Source organism: Megalops cyprinoides, chromosome 7 (assembly GCF_013368585.1).
Source record: "Megalops cyprinoides isolate fMegCyp1 chromosome 7, fMegCyp1.pri, whole genome shotgun sequence".
Lineage (NCBI taxonomy): Eukaryota > Metazoa > Chordata > Actinopteri > Elopiformes > Megalopidae > Megalops > Megalops cyprinoides.
Window position 1 is genome coordinate 26,854,853 of NC_050589.1, and position 14,026 is coordinate 26,868,878.

General features: G+C 43.2%; 2 protein-coding genes across 5 annotated transcripts; both read left to right on the forward strand.

Moving 5' to 3' along the window:
- Window positions 1-1,370: 1,370 nt before the first annotated feature.
- On the forward strand, window positions 1,371-2,485 carry LOC118780388 (thyrotropin subunit beta-like). The gene is made up of 2 exons (XM_036532837.1): window positions 1,371-1,532; window positions 2,231-2,485. The coding sequence occupies exons 1-2, from the start codon at window positions 1,371-1,373 to the stop codon at window positions 2,483-2,485; spliced, it is 417 nt and encodes a 138-aa protein (XP_036388730.1).
- A 4,891-nt stretch (window positions 2,486-7,376) lies between these two features.
- On the forward strand, window positions 7,377-13,539 carry LOC118781104 (mitochondrial glutamate carrier 1-like). 4 transcript variants are annotated; one of them, XM_036533985.1, is made up of 10 exons: window positions 7,377-7,467; window positions 8,871-8,975; window positions 10,013-10,138; window positions 10,730-10,785; window positions 12,189-12,279; window positions 12,384-12,502; window positions 12,619-12,811; window positions 12,895-13,049; window positions 13,154-13,229; window positions 13,339-13,539. In XM_036533985.1, the coding sequence occupies exons 2-10, from the start codon at window positions 8,956-8,958 to the stop codon at window positions 13,496-13,498; spliced, it is 996 nt and encodes a 331-aa protein (XP_036389878.1). In that variant the 5' UTR covers window positions 7,377-7,467; window positions 8,871-8,955; the 3' UTR covers window positions 13,499-13,539. The 4 variants fall into 4 exon arrangements, with proteins under 4 accessions (XP_036389878.1, XP_036389879.1, XP_036389880.1 ...); XM_036533986.1 differs by having other exon boundaries at window positions 12,622-12,811; XM_036533987.1 differs by lacking the exons at window positions 7,377-7,467; window positions 8,871-8,975 and having other exon boundaries at window positions 10,106-10,138; window positions 10,730-11,523.
- Window positions 13,540-14,026: the final 487 nt, after the last annotated feature.

Below are 14,026 nucleotides of genomic sequence, written 5' to 3' on the forward strand. Positions count from 1 at the left end.
GGACGCTTTCGCTTGCCGTGGCCAGGTTTCTTTGCGTTGCCATCAGACGGACAGCAAGACAGTTTGGGTATGTTGGCTCCACAGTACCAGCATCTTAGATTGCCAATGTATTCAGATGTCTTGGGTTTTGGTGCCTAAACACCATTTCAGGTAGTAGAATTTGCTGTGGTTATGCACCTTGGAGAGGAATAGGGGTTCTGGCATGGTATATGATGGTAGCATGAGCAAAGTATCCATAATGTTCAGGAGTCTCGATAATGATGACAGTAAGAATGAGTAAACAGACACTGTTCTTGCAGTTGTGGCTATCAGTAATGGGGAGTTCAGTTCAGAAGTGTATAACTTTTGTAACAAGCTCAATGTTCAAGCTGTTAACATGTTTGTGACTGTGTGGATAGAGCACCATACCTTAGACCTGTAGATTATGTGTGCAAATGAATTCAGCCTTAAGTAATAATAATAATTCAAGTCAGAATAATACCTTGTTATAAGGTATCATGGCACAATATCCAAACTAGCTGCCGGGTTCCTGTGAGGTGTAGCCTTTTAACCCAAAGGCTTCCCTTTGTTTCCCCAGTAGGGCACTGCTTTTGTACCCTTGAGCAGGGAACGTAACCCCAAAATTTCTCCAGTAAATGTCTATAAATGGTTGATATGTAAATAGCTCTGGATAGAAGCACCTGATAAGCAAATGATACTGTCGTAGCTTTCATGGATATTTACAATGCTGATGTAAGCAGAATAGATTCTTAAATACTAGGGAATTGGAGCTTGAGGTCAGCGCTGTAACTAGTGGAAATCTGACTCGGCAGTCTGAGTGTGTGTGTGTGTGTGACTACTGTCAGACTTTGCAGGCCAGCTGTAGCTGAGCATCATTGCTCATCTGCTCACACAAGAGATACACCAGGGCAGACAGCCTGTACATGCAGTGATTGAACGCAGCTGGTTAGCTTCTCAGAAACAGTGCGGCTTCATGTCCCGCTCAGGGGCGTTTCTAGCCATTGAAAAGATCAGGGGCAAGTCAAGTTTGCCTGGGGCTTGTCTTTTTTTTATTTTTGAAGGGAGATCGGCATCGGGAGGTTATATCTGCCTTTATAATAAACACATATCATCACACCTTCGGACGCTGCAAGTCAAGTTCTGCTCTGTTACACAGTCTGTCTTGTTTTGTTATAAACATCTCCTTTTTCAGGGCGAAAATATTCGTGGGTTGGGATTAAAATATTTGGGGCTATAGCCCGGAATGATCGCACCTAACGACACCACTGGTCCCGCTTCTTTACATCCCATCCAGAGATCCTCCTCTTCTTCTCTAGCATCCCCCCCCCCGGCTGACACGCATCACCTTGCCTGAAGACCCTCCTCTCCCCATGGGCTCGACTGCACTCACCTGCTGTATCCTCTGCCTGCTGATGGGCCAGGCCATCGCCAAGTGCCGCCCCCAGAACTACACCCTCTACATGGAGCGGAAGGAGTGTGATCACTGCATGACCATTAACACCACCATCTGCAGTGGCTTCTGCTATTCCCGAGTAAGAGCCGTAAGCCGAGTAAAAGTACCACACACTGCTGTTCCAAATTCTATAATTAAAAGTAAAGCATATATAAATAAAGTGTATTTTGGGGGGGTGGACCCTGTTTCACTCTCTAAATTCTGCTCTAGGACTGAATTGGATATTTTGACAGTTGTGAGGTAATTAATCAAGATGAAGGTAAAAATTGTAACTAGAGGTCCCACTCATGAAGCGCCATGTTCGCTCAAGTTTTTGCGAGGTACCTTTTTTTTATAGTTTTGTTTTGTGTTCTGTCCAGTGTGCTTTAATTCATCTCTAGCACCTACCTCATGTGATATTAAGTTTAAAGGAATCATGGTATTACTATTATTATTGGTATTTAATATTTATTAACTGAGACTGTGAGACTATAGTACATTACATTACATTATTGGCATTTAGCAGACCCTCTTAACCAGAGCAACTTTCATAGGTTATAGTTTTTTATAATGTTATCTATTTATACAGCTGGATATTTACTGAGGCAGTTGTGGGTTAAGTACCTTGCCCAAGGGTACAACAGCAGTGCCCCAGTGGGGAATTGAACCAGCAACCTTTTTGGTGACAAGTCCAGCTCCTTAACCACTATGCTACACTGCTGCCCCGGTAGTAGAACTTCTTAGTAGAAATCCTGCCTTTTAAGTTTAAAGTGAGTAACCCTTTGGGTGCTGTTTCAGGACAGCAACATGAGGGGACCCATATGGAAGCCTTACATGATCCAGCGGACCTGTGTGTATCAGTCGCTGGTGTACCGTACTGCGAAGCTGCCCGGCTGTCCCAGCAATGTCGACCCGCTTTTCTCTTACCCCGTGGCTTTGCAGTGCCACTGCAGCAGATGCAACACCACCAGCATCGAATGCGTCCAGAGGGCCAGAAGAACCTCCACCAGGTGCTCCAAGTCCATCCGCCATGTTGGCCCCTCCCTTGGCTAGAGCGACCACCACTTTTGAAGCATGTCTGTGGTTCTCCTCCTATTCTTCAATGAGTGATACAGTAATAGTAAGTCACATGACTTATATATGTGCTATTTATTTAAATAATATCTTGAGTATTTTGAGGGATTGAATGGTAGAGTTGATTGTAGAAAAAAGTATTTTTTCAGGCAGAAAGGCAGCATGCAAGCTCACAATCAAAATGTGAGAGTTCACTGGCATGCATCCAGATTGAAGGTTGACGCCTCATCTATATCAAACAGTGTTCTGGAAAACATGGAAAATACCTAAGTTATAATTGTTTGCAATCAATTTATGCCACCAGGTCTTCTGATGTCATAATTATATATAAACTGTTAGCCAATACACATTGTTTTTAAGTTAGCTTAATTAGTAGCCATTCTTGTCAGTCATAGGTGTTGTGCACCTATCATTTACTTTTACATGAATTGAGACGGAGATAAAGATTGTAATAGGCTATAGGAGGTTGAGTGAAATTTTTGCTGTGTGAAACTGAAATGAAAATGATGCTTGGCAGCACATTTCCAATGATGGCAATTGAACTTAAGGGGATTTGCATAGCCTTGTCAGGATGAAGGTCCTGTAGCATGCCTTTGACCTGGTGGCAAAGTCAATGTGCACCTGTAATATTTCAGAAAGAAATCAAAAACAGCGTTTGAAGACTCTCTCCTGTCTGAGCACAACTTTGGCAAAGTCTCACAATAGCTCAAGATCAGCCATTTTCACCTCACTTGCAGTTCTGTTGATCCAACTTGTCATGTTTACAGAAAAGCATTTTTTCATAGGTTGCACACTAGTTATATTGCTTGACTGCTTGCAGTAATTGTGAGTCTGCCTGAGCAGATTGGCACATACTTGTTTGGCACTTTGGAATCATGAGTAGAACTGCTCATTGAACTGCTCGCGAGTTTTCTGCACATTGCTGACATCATGCTGTCATAATTACTGCTAATAATGTAATTATTACATATATGGATGAAAGTACACACCAGGCTTTTTGCTCAATGCCATACAAAAAATTATATATATATATATATATATATATATATATATATATATATGTGTGTGTGTGGTGTTTGCAAGACAGTTACTGTAACTCTGCCTTTATATCTGTTTTTTGAACATGCAATAAACTACACTAAAATCTTCGCAAGCATGTTTTTTTCCATGAATGTCCTTGAAGTGATAGTTTCCTGCTTTTTCTGTGTTCATGCTAATGATAAACATGATTATTATTATTATTATTATCATTATTATTGTTGTTGTTACCATATGGATGAATGAGTTGGCTATATATTTAGATTGTCATTTATTGAAAGTAATGTATTGTGATGTGTAAAGATTTGTTTATGGGTCTGTTTACAGTAGTGGTCACAGATGCCTGTGACTATGTGCTATTCTTGCTTGTGCTCTCTTGTTCTGGTGTTTCAATGAGGGTGCTGAAACATTTTCTCAACACTAAACAATTCCAGGAATGATATCACTGGTTCACTAAAGCTGAACACCACACACAGGCCTGCCACAGCCTACATAACATGCTGTAATGGGATCAATACAAGCAGCATGTGTTCACCACAAGCAGATAATTTTTTTTTAATTTTAAATCCATTATCTGTTCTTGCTCTCCTTGTCTTCTATCCATTTCCGAGTTTATCCTGAACTAATCCTGTGCATGTGGAAGCACAAACATGCAACATTTGGCCCCTGTTAGGAATGCAACACAGCGTATCGGATATTGATTCATGCTCTTCTTCCCAATGAACGCGTGACTCTACACCTTTGTTGGAATATTCTAAATTCCTTCTGCTGATCCAAAAGTAAGCATGTATAGACACAGTAAAAGCATGTTGTTCACATAGCTCCACACTTCTGTTTGAGTTTATTCTGAAGGTTAGACTAAGTTCAGGTGAAATTCAATTGATATCCTGGCTTAGATGACCAGGAAAAGAAAACACTGGTCTTTTGTTCATCTCTGAACATAAACCTGTTTTAAATATCAAGCTACAGTATAAAGATCCTTCCAATCTGCACTGTGAAAGAAGATTTTTTGAAACTGAAAAAACCCTGCAACCCTTTTGCCTTTTAAAACAGAATGACTTGACAACTGCCCCATAATCACCCAATTTTTGGCGATAGCAATGTTGATGGAATAGTGTGTCTTTTGTTTACCAACTGTTCTGTATAACATGCAGCCTTCAGGCAAAGTTGAAAAGTTCATTCAAGAAGAAACGAAGATGAGATAATTGCCGGTACATTTCCAGTAATGGGCTGCACCCCTTTTGAGTGGTCTATCTAGGTCACAAGGGTAGAATTACTCTTATGTGTTGAGCCCAACCTGTTCTTAATTTTTTTCTCTGACCACGTTTTGCAAGTCACCATGAAGGAGGCACACGTGCTCGGGAATACACATTGGGTGAAAGAGACTGCTGGGGCTTATTTTTAACTCATCTGCTCCAGGGAGAAATTGTGAGCATGTTTCTATGGAGAATGTCATCTGAACTGCCATTACACACACTGCTGCTGTACACCATTGCAGTACAGCTTAGTTGTATCTAAATGATGAGTATATGATCACTAAGGCTGATTCATTCTCTCAGAGTCATACTTATCCACACATATGGTTACAGGATGAATGTCTCAAAGACATTGATATTCATTTTTTATTTATGATGATTATGACATTATTATTATTATTATTATTATTATTATTATTATTACCATCATCATCATCATCATGGGTGGTTATGGTTAATATTACAACTCACCACCGACAACAGTTTCCCATTTTCCATGATGTCTAACAAAATGAAAGCACTTCACTTCAGCATCACGTAATATATATATATATATATATATATATATATATATATATATATATATATATATATATATATATATATATATGTTTGTGTGTGTGTGTGTATGTGTTTGTTGGTTTGTTTCTTGTTTGTTTGTTAATTTAATGAAATTAAATTTTACTGATTTTCACTGCTCAAAATGTACTGCAGTGTACCTTCATTTACTCAAACATATCGTGCAGCCTGTAACTGGACCTCAATAGCGGCCATTAAAGTAATTACATAGGAATGGCATGAATTGTCCAGTAAACAAAAGCGGTGCCAGCTGTATTTTGAAAACCCAAAGCCCAGATATCGTCATGGATGAAGTGATCGACTTTAGCTGGAATTTGCCCCCTCAGCCTTTTGGAACGACACAAGCGGTCAATTGGGTTTTGCATGCCTATGCCTTTGGCTTACCAGCAAATAGACGGATTATTATGTTTGTTTGGTTGTGATTCTCATGTTGAACATAGCTCACAATACATTCAGGCATTTGGCTCCCTCTTTGAGCCATAAAATGGCGAAAAAGAATTATGATTTCTAAGTGTGGGTAACCATATTAAAACAAAAAGAGGTATATGCATACTGATTTCATGATATTTATCCCCTTATGCCTGTCTTTGTACTATCTTTGCTTCTAGAGCTTTGGTGGACAATGCGAATTATACAGGTGAACTAACAGCAACACAAGCTGGATCTTGTATCAGCTAGGTCTCAGTCACAGTAACCTAATTTTATACCTCTTTCTTGGAACGGGACTTACAAGGTGCAAGCAGCTTAATTGTCTTTTTGTGTCTTTTCATCTCAAAGAGCCACTTTGCACTGGCTTTTTCTGCAGATACAAATTCAGCATCAAGACAGTGCCGGTTTTACTGGCAGGGAAAATCATAAGTTTTACAGTGTAGCTGGTGTATCAGTCAGATCAAAACCTTCTGCCACTTTATTTAGTAATTTACACTTGTCAGTAACAGTGTACATGTAAAACATCCCATTGAAATGGATATAACCAATCCAAAAAATGGAGGGTAAATTAAGCAATAAACCCCAAATAAAATATGAAGTTAAATGGTAGATGCAACACAAATAAGACAGCATGCAAGTTGAACCACTTGCATTTGCTTCTATGGCTATTTTTACATACAATGTACACTATTTAGGTGCAAGGTGAGCACAGATTGTTCATGTTGTTAATAGGTTTTAGAACAGAATCCCCAGACAAGGTGTGGTGCAACACTGTCATCAACTCCATTTTAACAAATATTCTTCCTAAACCCCTGCAATGTTCTGCGAATTTCAAAAACTAGGGCGGTTATGTAACATAAGTCTTTTATCTGATGCGTGTCTGTCTTGGGAACATCTAAATATAATGCGGTACATTTTAAAAACGATTTAAGAAATTGAAACAAGATCTAAATCCCGTTTGTCACACATACAATGCACCATATAAACTGGACCGAAACATGATCTCCGTTGTGTAAAGGAAATCTTTACTAAAACTAGGTTACCCTTTAACTGGTTGAGGTAACAGGAGTTATGAAAGTTATGGAGTTATGCAATTATATTGAAAATTAATTTCCTTGTGCGTATTTGATTTTTAGGTTTCAACACTACGTTTGCCACATCTCACAAGACCAATAGCTTCTGACCATTTATGGACAAAAAATATAAAGAAATAAAATAAATACAACTCTTTTCTCTGTCTTTAAATTTTTTATTTACTTTCTTTTTTTGCCAACCACAGTGTCAGCTCAGTCCTGTGTAAAACAATGGAAGAGTTGTTGAATTAAAGTATGTAGGTATAACTCGCTATGCCTGTATATAAAATAAAAAATGAAAATTGGCTTAGCCTTTCTAGGGCTAAAAAGTTCTATGATTCATTATCACAAGATCACATATGGTATGCAACCTTGCGAGTAAGAGATAAGCGGAACAAGTTCACCAATGATAGTAGAGTATGCAAAATAAGGCTCCGCGATTGGTTTATCTCGAAGACACTCCGGTCCGTGTCAATATGAACGGAGCGGAAATTTCCACTACAGAACTCATTCATTTCAATCCAGCAACGGGCGTAGAGGGACGTGTACAAGAGTCGTTACTGCAATTCCTGATATTTACAATTTGGTAAGATTATTTTATCAATTCTTTTATAGGTACTCCTTATTGAAATATATTCTCGTTTGTTATTTCGCTGTTTAACGGTCATATTTAGTTGGGAATCAAGATCATAATCATAGTCTGCTAACTTTTACTAGCAAAGTTCTGTAAATGACAGGTAATTAGTTGACTATCTAGAGTTGTGTAGACCAGAGTTAACTGACATTAATTTAAGTCAGATGCCGTTAGTTAACAACCCAAAGTTACAATTAAAGGATTAGTATGCACCCGCCATGCAGGCCTAGTCAACGCTAGCTGTATTGTAGCTGTGGTTGCTTGATGTTATATACTAGCTAGGTGACGTTAATTTAGCATACAGAGTGCTTGATGACTAACTAGCTGATGACCTTTAGGTGCTAGGTAGCTAGCACTACATTCAAAAGTGGTGATTGATGTAAGGGTGACCTTATCGTTACTGGTAAACTGCAGTAGGAATATTTTCCTTGCCTGTAGTAGTCTTTTTGAAGGAAAGTTGCTTGCAAGTTAGATTTCTGGGTATCTATATTTTTTAAGTTAGATGTGTACGTAGCCATGGGTTAACCTGAAAACGTTTGCTCATGACTTCGGTATTATTTCTGAAACATGTCGGGGAACGGCTAGCTAGCTACATATCCTCTCGGAAGGGCGACTAGGTCAGTGGGTCGTACAGGTGCCATTCAGGCATCACTGGCGTCCGAAAGTAATTAGCTAACGTTATTTGTCTAGTGAAAGCTAGTTTGGTTCAGGGGCAACGGTTGAAAGCAAGTGCTGCGCAAATTGTAACTAATCAAAGCAATCAAAGCAAAAGTACTCGGCTGTTCTTATTCTTATATTGTACCTAATGACGTTTGACTGCACTTGCGCTCTCTTGAATGCGCTATTTTGTCTTTTTATTTTGTACTTCCTACGTTTGGGATTAAGTGGTGCTTGAGACAAATCCTGGGTGTGGGCGAGAAAGCCTTTTCTTGGAATAAATGTAAGCTCGCAAAGGCTGGGTGCACGGTGTTGATAATTTGCTCAGCCCTCCCCTTTCTCCTGGCGTGCCCTGTGCGCTTCACATGATCGGATGGAAAAGTCCGTGAGGTTTACATATAAACACACCGAGGAAGGATCCCCTTTCACGCACTGCGCACGGCTCTGCTGGCGTCCGTGTGCAAAAAGCCGTTGCGAGCGTTTCCGGTGAGAGCTGAGCCGGTTACGGGGTGTCACGTCATGCCCGCGTGCAGAGCAGAGATATATGGGGGAAGGGGAGTGGTTACGATGAGGGGGCGGCAGCCGGAGTTAGTGCATGCTGCAAGGGGGGAGCTTGCAGGAGGCGTAACTCTGCATGCATGCATGCATCTGGGCTGACGGGGCTGGCCTATATATAACTCTTACTCTCTTCCCCACAGTGACCCCCCGGGACTCCACCAGTGCGCCACCACACTGCAGACCAAAGCTAGCTCCTCTGTGCCCGCTGCCTGTCCAAACGTCACCATGTCCCAGCAACAGATCAGGTATGTTCTTTTGTTTTCTGTCAAGGATACCTTGACTGGTAATTGACATGCCAGGTATAGTATCTATGAGGAGATGTACTTCTATCCCTGTCTGTCAGTGTTGTAAAGTCAGTTGTGTCTAAGAGATAAAATTCCGCTGTAACATTGGCAACAATTTCTACCTTTCCTTGCCTAACTGATAGGTGGTAGGGCAGCTGAACGGCTCCTGTCAGTCTGGTTATTAAATTTGTAATGTATAAATTGATTTTAGAGACCACGTAGAGAAATAATCAGTCATTATTTTATAGTTATCATTTCATACATACAGGAGCTTGGAAGTAATTTCTGGGGGGAAAAAGTATTTTGATATAATATCCAGGATGAAGTTATGTTGGATTTCGAGTCACACAGTCCATCTCCCTTGCAAGTCTGATTATGTGAAGATGTGGTACATCCAACTAAAGCAGGTTTAATTTTTTTGTATTACCACCCTTGGAGTCTTTTAATAAACCTTTTTTCAGCACCAGGCAGCTGCTTTTGAAATCGTGCTGTCCGGTTGCACTTCTTATCGCCTCTGGAATGTGCTAGAATTTGAGCTGTAGTGAATATGATTTAGGGGCGACATTGACACTGGTAGGGACCCAAGTACGTGTCGATATTGGGTGTTGCCTGGCTAACGCATGCCTATATAAGTCGTCATGTAAATAATGCCCCAGTGAACATACAGCTACATTGTTTGTAGACAGTCACTAATCGCATAAAAGTCGCTGTAATTTGCCCAGACTTAGACGTATGTCTTCATAAAAACTAAAGTATGTGGTTGTTTTCCTAGAACTTTCTAAATGTACACTCGCCAAAAAAAGCAAATGTGACATTGTAAATGTCTGAGTTGCAGTCAGTTGCTACTCTGTTGGTTCTGGCAGATTGTTGTGGTCCCCAGCGGTTAGAAATTTCTAGATTACACTGTGGACATGGTGTTAACTGAGGCTGGAGATGTCTTTATTATTATTATTATTATTCAAAATAAAGGGACTCTTGTTGTTGCTCTTTTTCCACAGCCTTCCCGCTAAGCTCATTAACGGTGGCATTGCGGGCATCGTGGGAGTCACCTGCGTGTTCCCCATCGACCTGGCCAAGACCCGACTCCAAAACCAAAGAAGTGGGCAGCAAGTCTACAAGAACATGTACGTTACCCCGATGAGCCCTGATAGCGAGCCATCGCTAAAGGTCTGGCACGGAGGGGTTCAGAGCTCATGTGATAGTTGTTGCGCGAGATGGCAGCCGCAGAGCAGCTTTGGCCAGTGCCCCACACGCCCTCCCCAGCCGGTGTCATTGGAATGTGTAATGGGGTGGACCTGTGGCCTTTATCTTTTCTTTCTACACCCTTTGAGCTGTCAGCTCCTCAGTACGCCCTGTCTTAGTGTTCCCCATCCAGGCCCCATTTTCTGTGCTCCAGGTTGAGAGCACAGAAGACATGAAAGGCACGTCTTTGTGTCATGTGGGTTTGCTCCTGATTGTTGACGGGTATCAAAGCTGCTTGAGGCCCTGGGGCAAGGGAGTAAATTTCCAACTTTTCCATCATCGGGTCACTGGGTTTTCTGGTTTTCCCACTCCCCCTGGGGAAAGCGCTTACGTCTGGTTACAGTTGGTTTGTAACAAAGCACTGGGCAAATACATTTTGAGTAGCTGACTGAAAGGCAAGAGAATTTGCACTCAGTTCCACCTGAAAACTGTGCTATGTCCTAACGTGGCGTCTGTGTGTCCGCCTTTTGCAGGGTTGACTGTCTTATCAAAACGGTCCGATCGGAGGGCTACTTTGGGATGTACAGAGGTAAGATTCCTCAAAGCTGTGTTATTGAGTGTCCTTGTGGCTGCATGAGTGTTTTGTTTCAGTGTTTGGTACAGTGTTCACTGTTCATTGTCTGTATAAGGCTTAGCCACAAATCTCCACATACTGTGACCTCCATATTTATTCATACCCCCGACTAAATTAGGACAAAAAATCTAAAAGAAAATTTACAGGTTCATACTGGGTCATTTGTACAACTGTACTGAAATAACTGAATTGACAGATGAATGTAAATGAAAACGTACTTGAAACGGGTTTGCCCCGCTTATGTAATTGAAGTCTCTCTCAAACCTTGGGAGGCTCTTGTGATTCAAAATCAAGAAGGCTAACTGTCCACTGGCAGAAGTTTCCTCCAATCCCCTGACCCACTGTCTGCGGAGCATTTGCATTTCCTTAAATGCAGTGGTGTTAATATGCTCTGGTTATCTGATACATTTGAAATTGGACTGATTCGTTTGCATTTGAACTGAACAAACTCATTCCCTGGCAAGTTGTAGCAAATGCCACAGATTCCATGTTGCCAGCCATATCGGTTGCAGTGTAAGGACATGACTCAGCCTTTTGCATAAGCAAAGAAAGAAAGCTTAAGTCATTTTGTTGCCCGGGGGGTGGAGGGGATGGAACCGGTTGTGTGGGCCTCGGTTTCTTGGCTGTGTTTGCATATGTGTTTTTCATGTTGCAGACACGGGTCCTCGTGGACATTGAAGGCTTGCCGATTAGGTGCAGCCACGCCGGAGGCAAATCATTTAATGGTTCCTACTGTATCGCTCAGTTGTAACTAGGCTTTGTTTTATTTATCAATTGCTTTTTTTCCCCCTCATCAGTTCTGCCCTATTTTGACCTCTTTACAGCCAAAGACTTCCTTCATTTCTTTCCTTGCCTCTCCCAACTGTCTCTGTCCACTAACACCTGCCTGTGTGCAGTACTACATCTGTGGGAACATTTCAAGAAGAGCTGTGGATTGCAAAGCTTTTAACTTGTATGTGTCTGTTTTTGCGAGTTCTTAGAACTTAGTTTAAGGGACATTTTGACCTGAGGAGTTTTTCTCTCTTGGTTGCCCCCGTGCAAACTCTTTCCTTTCCTTAATCTGTGTGTAACCTTCTTCCTTCCTCCATCTGTTTTTACATAATTTTTGCCTGAACATGAATAAACCTGAAATGTCACGTGTTGTAGATGTGTCAAACCCCCTCCATGATCATATTAGCACACATGTATTAGTTTAATGAGGTGTGACTCACTGCCAGCCCTAAGTTGTTGGTGCCCAACCAGATTTGCGCTGGTTTGATTGTGAAGGGGATTCCTTGTGAGAATGTTCTTCCTGTCCTGTTCTCGGGACAGGCGTCTGAACCGTGACATGCTGGTTAATTGTTTTGTGCTTGTTTTAGGCGCTGCAGTCAATCTTACACTGGTCACCCCGGAGAAGGCGATCAAACTGGCCGCCAATGACTTCTTCCGCCACCACCTCAGCAAAGACGGGTAAGTGCCAGTGGCCAGTGGGACCGAGTGTGGCACAGTGGGACAGAGTGCGAAACAGTTTGTGTTGCATCTGCTGCCTCCTCAGGGCTGATTGTGTATTGCAGGAAGGGGCTGACTGTGTTTAAGGAGATGCTGGCTGGATGCGGTGCGGGGATGTGCCAGGTCATCATCACTACCCCCATGGAGATGCTGAAGATCCAGCTGCAGGACGCCGGGAGGCTGGGTAAGAGCTCGGGGCAGTTTCTCTGCCTCGGCTGGCAGCTTCTCTCAGGGCTGGACGTGTTGTACAAGTTCTGCGATGTCTTCCCTAATGTGTCCCCTAATGTGTCCCCCTCACAGCAGCTCAGCAGAGGAAGCCGGTTATAATGCCCGCCACGAAGCTGGTCACAGCCAACACGGTGCTGAGCCGCTCCTACAACGTGGTGCCCACCCCCATGGTGCGGAAGGCGTCGGCCACTCAGATCACGCGGGAGCTGCTGCACACGGAGGGGGTCCAGGGCCTCTACAGAGGTCTAGGAGCCACTCTCATGAGGTAAGGACACTGCCCTAATGTGACCTTAAGGAGCCACCGCCTCGTAATTCGCCAGCACCAACGACCTCCCTTCCATCTTTCAGGGATGTGCCCTTCTCTGTGGTGTACTTCCCCCTGTTCGCCCACCTGAACCATCTCGGCCAGCCCTCGCCCGTGGAGAACGCCCCCTTCTATTGGTCCTTCCTCTCTGGCTGTGCGGCGGGCTCCGCAGCTGCGGTGGCGGTCAACCCCTGCGATGGTGAGTGTGAGACCCCGGAGAGTCCCTGCAGTCCCACGATTTCTGCTTGTAGTGCAATTAAGTCGTAGTAGAGAAAGCGGCTAACGGTTTGTCTTTCCCTGCAGTGGTCAAGACCAGGCTGCAATCCCTGAGCAAGGGAGTGAACGAGGAGAGCTACAGCGGTGTGGTGGACTGCGTGAGGTAGGCCCAACGCTCCGTTCCTGGACCCTTCTCAGGTGGTCCTAAACCTGCAGAACTGGACTGCTGCTGTTGTGAGAGGGAGCTCACCTGCTGTGTCTCTGTCTTGCAGCAAGATCATGCGGAAGGAAGGCCCGGCTGCATTCCTGAAGGGCGCTGGCTGCCGCGCCCTGGTCATCGCGCCGCTCTTCGGCATCGCCCAAGTCATGTACTTTGTGGGCGTGGGGGAGTTCATCCTGGGGTACACCTCCTTCAACCTCTACTCTTCCTAGTTTACCTCGGACACCCTGCGGCTCAGCCCCCCCCCCCCCCCCCCCCCAAGCGTATGCAGAGCAGACGGAAGTGTTAAACCAAAGTACTGCGGCAGCTACAAAACCGCTTTATGTGTTAGTACAGAAACAGGAGTCAAACTGAGAGTGGTTGGCAGAAATGTTGAGATTTCAGGTGACATGGGGTGCCATTTGTTCTTCAAACCCTCAGCACATTCTTCTCTAAATGGCAGTCGCTCCTCAAAAACGCGTATGAGCCAATCAGAGTTGAGTGGGCAGAGTTTTTACTGAAGAGAATGACCCCTTTGCCATCTCTTTATTGGGTTTTTTTTTTTTTTTAAATTGGCTGTTATCTCATTGCACTTGTCAGTGTGGTTCTTGGGAAAGCAGGGAAGGGGCAGCAATGTGGCCTTCCTGGTGTACCCCAAGTTCCTCTGAAGCTTTCCCTCCATGAGGGAGGGGAAATATACAGCAATGCCGTCTGGTACCTTGTTCATCAGTACGAGGCATCAGACTGATCACATTCCAGTC